The 9,334-nt window shown below is 45.2% G+C and overlaps 1 protein-coding gene across 2 annotated transcripts in view; it reads left to right on the top strand.

The window, feature by feature from the left end:
- The window catches only part of CFAP221 (cilia and flagella associated protein 221), a 79,297-nt gene continuing 69,963 nt past the window's right edge, over positions 1-9,334 (top strand). For both annotated transcript variants that reach the window (XM_072960836.1, XM_031678657.2), the window contains exons 1-3: positions 1-160; positions 1,576-1,761; positions 3,957-4,057. In XM_072960836.1, coding sequence (XP_072816937.1) covers positions 1,623-1,761; positions 3,957-4,057 — 240 coding nt within the window. In that variant the 5' untranslated portion in view covers positions 1-160; positions 1,576-1,622. The remainder of the gene's footprint in view (positions 161-1,575; positions 1,762-3,956; positions 4,058-9,334) is intronic.

The following is a 9,334-nucleotide window of genomic DNA, read 5'->3' as shown; positions in this document are numbered from 1 at the left end:
GGCGGCTCCCGCGGCTTCCCGCCAGGGAACCCGCGCCAGTGCGAGGGGCCTGGGACCCGGGCCCGGGAAGGCCCCCGTGGTGGCCGGCGACCTGCGAGGCAGCCTGAACCCCGAGCGGGTGTTCTGCCGGAAGTCAGCCTGGGTCGGGGTCGGAGGAGAGGTGGGGTCTAAAGGGTTAAATGAGGATGGGGGTGGCGCGTGGGCCTGGGGTCTTGCCTACCCCTAACAGGGGATAGAGTAAAGGGGTGCTGAGGGGAACAGGCTTTTGGCAAGAGTGAGAGGACCTGCACCTTGGAGGATGGGGTGACGAAATCGAGTATAGGGGTGTGTGAGAAGGGGGACAGTTCACTTGAGGCTGAGTGACCTGGGATAGGGGCTTGGGTGAGAACGGTTAGCCATTGTGCCTGCCTGGAGTGCAGGCAGGGAATTTGAGGGGAGGGGCTGGAGGGTGACCCTGGAGCAGGCGAGGTGGAAGCTGTGCTGAGGAGTAGGGCGGCTAGTGAGAGGGGCTGGGCCAGGAAGAGAAAGGAGAAACTTTTCAGAAAATGATTATTAAGCACCTTCTTAACTGTAGTCGGTGTATTTTGCTTAATGCTGTAGACTCTTTGGGGAGTCTAAATCTGTGAGCTTTCTTGAGGGGTGAGTATAACTCAGTGGTAGAGCGTATGCTTAGCATGCAGGAGGTCCTGGGTTCAATCCCCAGTACCTCCAAATAAACTTTTTTTTAATTTAAAATATAATAAAGCTATGAGCCTTCTCAAAAGAAAAAAAAAGCACATAAAGATCCACACACGATTTTACATTCAATTTCAGGGGCTTCACAGAACAGCTCCCCAAGATTAGCGGCTTGGCTATGGAAGATACAAAGACGTGTGGGATTTATAAAGTGCCATCACAAGGCAATAAATTATTAACGCCAAATAAGTAGTGGAGGCAGTAATTGCTAAAGAATGTTAATGGATATTGGAATCAGTGTAGACTTTATGAAGAAGGTGGAACTTAAGATGAGTGTATGAAGGGAAGGCCAGTCTGGCAAAGGGTGTGAGAGGCACGGGGACCCTCAATGGCAGTGGAGGAGGTCTATAGCTTCTCCACCTCATCTCTCCAGTGAGAGGCCCAGGAAGGTGGCTCATAAATGCCAGTGTCCTGTGAACAGGGTCTCCAAAAGTTAAAGGGTTTCCTGTACTTCACGTACTTCTAAGAAACCGATTTAGAAATCTCAGAAAGAAGAGCCCTGTTTAACTGTGTACTTTCACATTTTCCAAACTTAGTTGTCTGTGAGAGTCTTTATTTTTCCCTTCTAACCCCTACTAACAGCTCAAGAAGCATCAGGACTACACTTTGGGGAAAATCCTTGAGAATTAAGGACCACAGAAGGGGTTTGAACAATGGCTCAACATTGGTTTGATGTGTGATGCCAGATTAATTGGGACGGTGTGTGTAGGAATGGAGTGGCCGGGAGAGAGACTGGGGGCAGAGGAAGCCTGAGCCACAGCAAACCTCACAGTGACAAGAGGTACATTGGTCAAGGTGGTTTCCTGGGAAATGATTATACTACTCCTGTTTTCTTCCCAGGAAATGACATTTGGCTCTAAAAGGAAGATTCCATTTTTCATGATAAAATGGCAGCAGTGAAAACCCCCAGCAGAGAAGTAAAGACCGCAGAAGAACCATTTCATAACATGTCACCCCTCCTTTTAAGGAGCCTGGTGGAGGAGCCCAAGAAAAGAAAAGAAGTACCGAATTACCTCCTAGAATCAAGTAAGTGCTTAGAAAACAGATATGCTTTACAACTCACATCTTCCCAGGGGATCCCAAGTCCAGAAAGCCTAATGGGATTTGGGGGGCTGATTTATCTATATCATTTTATAGGCTCATAATAATTTTTATTATTAAGAACAGTGGTTCTATTAAGATCCATCCACTTAGCTAGATAGATGGTGTAAATTAGTTGCCAAATTCTGTTGCTTCCATTACCTCAAATACCTTTCTTTTCTGTCCCCACTGCCTTGTTCTGCATCCTCAGCAGGTCGCCAGGACTATTGTACATGTCCCTCTCCCTGGCCATACTCTCCTCCGGTCTGCTCTTCACACCCAGCAGGCTCCTTCCTGTAATCCATGCTGGCTTTGTCACTATCCCCCTTGAATATTCTCAGGCATCCTCTTGCAAAGAGAATAAAGTTGCAATTTCTTTGCTTGGCATTTGGCCCCCTTTGCCGTTGACCTGAACCTGCCCACCCAGTGCCCCTCCTGTCCCCAACTCCAGCCACACCTGCTACTCCTGCTTCTTCAAGACCACTTGCATTTTACACCTTCTTGCCTTTTTCCATGCACCTCCCTCAGCCTGGGAAGCCTGGTCAATCCTCAAGCTATTATGTATAAGGCTAGTCATTTACCTCCATTCTTCTCACTGAATCCATCAAAACATCATGATACGTTCTATTTCTTACTGTTGCGGAAGCTGAGACTCAGAAAGGTCAAATGAAGTCCCCAAGGTGCCACAGCGAAGTGGAGGGTTGGTGTTCGGCTGTTGCTGCCCCGTGTCCAGCTCTCCACAGTCACTAGATTGCTTCTCATTCACCACTCAAGGCTCATGGCCAGGTCTGGAAATGTAGTACATGGTGGGGCTCTTTTGTCACTGTAGAACACGTTGAGCGCAAGTTGGTATACTTGACTGTTTCTGGGCATTGACAGAAAAATGCTCCTTTTACGTTTATTTTGTGGTCCTAAAAACAAAAACAAAATCTTTAGCATTAAAAAAAATTACCAAATAATGCTAATTTCAATACTTGAAAATTTACCAAATGGCCAACAGAGATCACGGTTCCCTGAGGCACCATCCTTCCCTTAATCCAGCCCTTCAGTTTGGCACGAAGCTGACGACCGATCCGCTGGGGAGGAGCAAAAATCATCAGTGACCAGTCACCTGCAGAGCAGTAAAGACACCAAGTTTCACACCCAGTTCAGATGTATACTAGAATCACAGTACTTGAAGGATGGGGTCAGGGTGTCTGGGGCTCACAGGATTTGGATATGGCCAAAGGTGAAAGGTTATCACGGAAACTGGACAGTGCATTTGTATTGAAGGAGAGAGTCTGCTGGTTGGAATCAAACAGGCCTGAGCTTGATTATTAACTGCCAGGTCTGGGTGAGTTGCTCAACCTTGTTGAGTCTCAGCATCCTCATGTACAGAATGGAAGGAACACCTGCCTCATAGGACTGGAATGAAGATTATAAACGAACGCCTGGCACCAAGCACGGAAGGCGCGGAAGTGGCTGTGTAGTGGGTTCCCAGCGTCTTTTCCATATGTCTCAGCTCTTGCTCAGTGAATTGCTGGTATCAGTTTTGTAGCCCTGGACACTTTTGTGAGCTCATCTGTCTTAACCTTCTTCTCAAAACTGGAGGTAAAAAAAAAAAAGACATTCACTTGATAAGAGCAGTTTGAGCGATGATTATTCAGAGCTTTAGGATTACTCTATATCACACTGTAACTCAGTTCAGAGGAAATCAAATCAGAACAGTTAAACACACAGTAGTAAAATGAAACCCTTGGTGTTTGGATTCTTTGAAGCGGGTGTTCATTTCTAATAAGCAGCAACAGCTCTATACAGAAAAACAGGGCTTGTGGTCTTGATGAGCTTGGGTTTTAGTATGAAGACTTGTACCAAATGTGTTCAGAGCAAATTATTGTAATAGATAAGAAACAATAAATGTGAGTTCTTACTGTGATGGTGGTATCTCCCAAGTGATGTGTGAAAAGAGAGAGAGGGCAACGCAGTTCAGTTCATTTGGAACAGGTCGTTCATCTTGTTGACAGCTGTTATTCTCTGTCTGAAACGTTCATATGCTTAAAGTATCCTAAATTAAAGGGAGCCCATGTTAATAGGATCATCTTCCACTTAATATATTTTTTATGTCTCATCTCATGATATACTTATTTTCATTGTTTTTGTAGAGATTTATACACAACTTCTGAATAACAAGGTCATACAGGCAAAACCTGGCATATTGCATTTTGGAGGCTGTCAAGTAGAAAAACACCACCAACAGCTACTGGTAGGTACTTTCGAAGTGGGATAATTAATCATAGGAATGAAATGGCATGAATGTTCTGCATTTGTATTACTCATTTATTTAAAGAGCAGCATGATCAGTAGAAGTGCAGGTGGAAATTGGACCAGAAAGGTAGGATGAGAGATTTTCAAGGTGCATCAGCGTCCTTGGTCAAGTTCCCTCCGCACTGCTGAAGGCTCCTCCCAGCACTCTTTCCAAACAGGTGCTGTTGCGGAGTGACTCTGAGGGGCCAGGAACTGTGCTTTGTGTCTCTCATGATTCGACTTGGCTCTTATACCAGCTTTGTGGAGGTTGTAGTGGTACTGTTTTTGTAGAGATGAGGGAACCGTGATTCCAAAAGGTTAAAGAGTTGCCTCAGGAACACAGAGCTGCTAAGTGATGGAGACAGACTGAACTCTTGGGCTGCCTCCCTCCCAACCAGTGCACTCTTGCTCCACGCCTGCACCACCAGGGAAATGGGTGTCCCCTTCATGGAAGGCCCCAGCAAGGGTTCCGTTTCACCTGCTCAGGTGAGATGCTCACGCCTCAATCAGTCATTCTGGCCAGAGAGATTTCAGCTGGATCTGAGACAGCAGAGGTCAGCGCCACTGAAGGGACAGGTGAAAGGATGGACTTTGAAGTGGCTGAAGCTGTAGTGACAGCAGTCCACCACAGAGTCACACCAAGGTCCAGTCCTTCCCAGGTTCCCTTCATCGACCTGGATGTTCAGACTGGGGTGGGCTCGGAGTGACTGCAGCACTCGTAACGCCCTCACTAAAAGAACCTGAACATTTAAATCAGCTCTACAATCTCAGTGACCTCACCATGACCCTGAGTCACACTGAGCAGGACATCAGAATTACTCCGACTGGGCCCTAGCTCTGAGCCAAACTGGCCTCTGGGTATGTGTTGGAGTTGGGTAGATAGAGGCGGGCTCTCTTCACATGGGCCCTCTGAGACTCTGGCCCTGTATGTGATGTCCCCCTCCCACCACAAGAGTCTCTACTTTCAGAAGTAGTGCTTTCTTAGAAGCCATGTCTTAAAGTGGATCATTTTAAGATAGAATTTTTTTTCATTTATTCAGCAGCATTTATTATGCACATTAATATTCTGGCACTACTCCAGGAGCTGGAACACAGGCGGGAAACAAGTCAGACAAGATCCCCACTTTCATGGAGGTTACATTTTAGAGTGAATAGATATATTAGATGAAAAAGTGAATAACAATCTCAGTTAAAGTGCCAGGAAGGTAAAGTGGTAGAGTGACTTGGATCAGGGAAGACATCTCTGAGCAGGTACTGACACAGGAAAAATGTAGAGTGAGAGGATGGCTGTGTCCCAGGTCTCGGATAAGTCTCTGGGACATGCCCTTCCAAGTGTGGGTCCTTGGCTTCGTGTAGGAAAGAATTCGAGAATGAGCCACAGTTGAGTAAAGGTAAAGTTATTCAGCGAGATACATGCCCCAGTATCAGAGTGCAAGGCTGTTTCAGAAGGCAAGAGAAAGGCCATGGAGTGTAGGGGTTGGTGCTCAGGTTAAAGTAAAAGTAGTTACACACTCCATAGACAGAGTGCGGTCTGGCTTGCTCAGAAGGGAGAGTGGCTTTAAGTTAGAATTTGATTATTGTGATTGTCTCACTTTCAGAGTGAGGAGAATTGCTGGAGGAAACTGACAAATGGTAAAGCTGTCAGGAAGTGAGGTTAGGTTCTATGAGGCCGAGCCCAGTGAACAGAGAATGCAGCTTCCGTGAGTCCTTACACCCGAAATGGGTAGAGAGAGAATCAGGAAAGGAACTGATTAGATGCCAAGTGCTTCCCCTCTGGAAAAGGGTCAGGATTTAAAACTGTGATTAGGAACTTTACCCCCTCAACCTACAAGGACACATCTCTTAGAACACAGTATCAAAGACCAAGGTTAATCATTCATTTTGGAACTTACTTTTCCTGGTTGTTAGATTTGCTAGTTAGATTATGGTAGGATAGATCTACAATAATTGTCATTCATAATTATTTATTGTTCATAATGAGTGAACAATTCATTACCCATCCCCAGCCCCCTCACTCTTCTCATTCCCTTACCTATCCCACCCCAACCCGAGGCACCACTGATCCACATTCTGTTAATATAGATTTGCCTGTTCTGGACTTTTCATTAAAGTGGAATCACACAACATGTGATCTTTGGTGCCTGGCCTCTTTCATTTAGCATGTTTTCAGGCTCATTCAATGTGTAGCATGAATCAGTACTTCACTCCTTTTTATGGCCAAATAATATTCCATCGTATGGATATACCACATTGATCTATTCATCAGTTGATGGACATTTGGATTTTGTCTTTGGGACTATTATGAATAATGCCATCATGACCACTCATGTCCATGTTTCTGTGTGGACATATTTTCAGTTCTCTTGGGTATATACCAAGAAGTAAAATTGTTGGGTTGTATGGTATATTAGTTTTCAGTGGCTGTCATAACAAATTACCTCAAATTTAGGGGCTTGAAAAACCAGAAACTTGCTCTGGAGACCAGAGTCCAAAATCAAGGTGTTAGCAGGGCCATGCTCCTTCTGAAGGCTCTTGGAAAGACTCTTTCCTTGACTCTTTCAGGTTGTGGTGGCTCCAGGTGTTTTTTTGTCTCAAGGCTACATAACTCTAAATCTTGGCCACCATTTTCACGTGGCCTCCTCCTCTGACGCTCTGTGTCTTCGCTTCTGTGTCTTAAAAGGACACTTGTCATTGGACTTAGGGATCATCTGGGTAATCCAGGAAGATCTCATCTCAACATCCTTGACTTAATAGCATCTGCAATATAACTCTTTTCCCAAATAAGGTCACATTCACAGGTTGCAGCTATTAGGGTGTGGATATATGTTTTGAGTTCATCACCCAACTCACTATTGATGACTAATGATGTTGAGCATCTTTTCATGAGCTTGCTGATCATGATGTCAAAAAGGCTTTGGAGGAGAAGCCCTTTGGGATAGCCCAAAAGCAAAGTGAGAAGTGGGGAGAAGACATTCAGGGCATAGAGGAAGACATGGGGAGAGTTGCAGGGGGAGCAAGCACATGGCATATCTGGAGACCAGTGTGCAATGTGGTTTACCTGGTTTGGAGGGTTTTCAAAGGAGGTAAAAGCTTCATTCTGCTGGAGAACAGAGACCATCTCTGTCTTGTATAACACAATGCATAACACACAGAAGGCACTCAATAAACACTTGTCAAGATACTGAACTCCCTTTATTGGAAAAGAGTGACTTGGCAGAGACTCACTAATTCCAAATAAATACAGGGTAAAGTCTAAATTTAATCACATTACTTCTATCAGACATTAAAACAAACAGAAATAGATAAAAGTACAAAATTAGTTCATCTTAATAACCTTCTGGGAGAGCCAGCCTCCCACTTCTATCAGCAAAGTTCAGCAGAAACCTAAGGCAATTACCTTGAGGTTCTGCCAAACAAAGGAGGAAGTGTGACTCTGTTTTTATCTTCGTTTTGTTACAGGAAACTGTGCAAATCACCCAAGAATGGAATGATTGACTGTGTGTTTAAAACCATGATAAATTGTTTATTAACATTCGAGATTAAGCCAGATCTAGTTAAAGGATTTAAAGCCTTTTACTTGAATTCATATTGAAATCAACGTTTCAATTTACTTTAAAAGTTGAAATAATGATTCTTAAAACCAAGACCTCAAATTCTTTTTTCCCCCCACGGAAAGATTTTGTCTGGGAATCTGCATTTATTAAGTAAATAATCAAGTTTTCCGTGAGACAATCAGTGTTTCTGTTGCCAGCCCAAAACAAACTTGTTAGCCTATTCAGGCTTTCTGAAATAATTGTATTAGTTTCTAGTTCCCTGTTGCAGCCTTCAGAGACACCTTCCATCCCAGAATCTCGCTTCTCAACATCGGGGCCATGAACTCCAACAGTTTCTCCTCAGTGTGTAAGGGTGGGGAGACGTGAAGCTGATACAGGAAAATGTGGGGTGCGAGAGGATGGCCATGTCCCAGGTTTCAGGCAAGTCCCTGGGACACGTCCCGTCAAATAAGGGTCCTTGGCTTCGCGCAGGAAAGTAAGCCATAGTTGAGTAAAAGTAGATTTATTCAGAGAGATGCATACTCCATAGACCGAGTGTCGGCCACCTCCAAAGGTGAAGGAGCAAGAGAGGCCGCAAGGCGCAGTGTTGCTAGTTTTTATATGCTAACAAGTGGGAGGATCAGTCCAACTACTTTAGGGAAGCAGTGGAGATTCCCAGGAATTGGGCCACTGCCCTCTCTTTGACCTTTCATGGTTAGCCTCAGAACTGTCATGGCACCTGTAGGTGTGTCATTCACCCTGCTAGTACATTACAATGTGTATAAAGAAGCTCAAGGTCTGCTGGAGGTCAAATCTCCCACCATCTCGGGCCTCCAGGTCTACTGGGAGTTGACTTTTCCACTATCTTGGTGCTGATTGCTGTGTCATTCCTTTAATGGTTATGCCCTGCCTCCTTCCCTCCTGTCTCAAAACCACAGTATAAACACGGTGCATCTTTCTGGAGCATCAATTTTACTTACACATTTTGGAGAAATGCAGCATAGAGCAACATTTTAGAGTCAAGTGCATTACCAACATGCATTCGAAGACAAAACACTAAAGAGCTTATAGGGGCTGCTTGCATTTTGCCCCCAGGTCCCGGGGATTAGGGATTAACCTCTGAGAAGCTGTGTCCCTTGAGGGGAGGGGTTGAAAGACCCCAACTTGGAGCCTGAGATGTTGTGTTTGAAAAAATACTATGATAAGTGCTTGGGATTGAGGTTAGCCCTTAACCCACCCCAAGCCAGCGCTTCACTGAAGGGCTGGTTTTGCTCTGCCCTGTGGAGGGAGGAGACTAGAATCTCCTGAGGGGGCTGGAAGGGAGACAGAGCCAGGAGAGCTGTGAGCAATACTTAAGAAATCCCTGTGAATCTTGAGTAAAAGCTGTTAAACCTATGGTTTTATGTATGGTTGGTGGTTCCTCATTTGATTTGTTGGTTGGTTGGATGGTTGATTGGTTGGTCGGTTGGTCAGTTGGTTGGTTGTGAAGGCAGTTCTAAAAAACTGAAGCAGGGCCTGAATGTCGCCTTAGAGTCAACATGGTGCCCTGTGGAGGCAGCATCAAGGTCGTGAGGACCCACAAGGCCAGAAGAGGGTCAGCTCCCAGGGGAACAGAGAGCTTGGAAGGAGGAAGGACATCTACTGACCCCAAAATTACGAGACAGAGTAGAATTTAGGTAATGTGTCTTGTCTCACCACAAGGA

Source organism: Vicugna pacos, chromosome 5, assembly GCF_048564905.1.
Source record: "Vicugna pacos chromosome 5, VicPac4, whole genome shotgun sequence".
Classification (NCBI taxonomy): Eukaryota; Metazoa; Chordata; class Mammalia; order Artiodactyla; family Camelidae; genus Vicugna; species Vicugna pacos.
The sequence above is the reverse complement of the archived record's forward strand: the minus strand, read 5'-3'. Positions and strand labels throughout refer to the sequence as shown.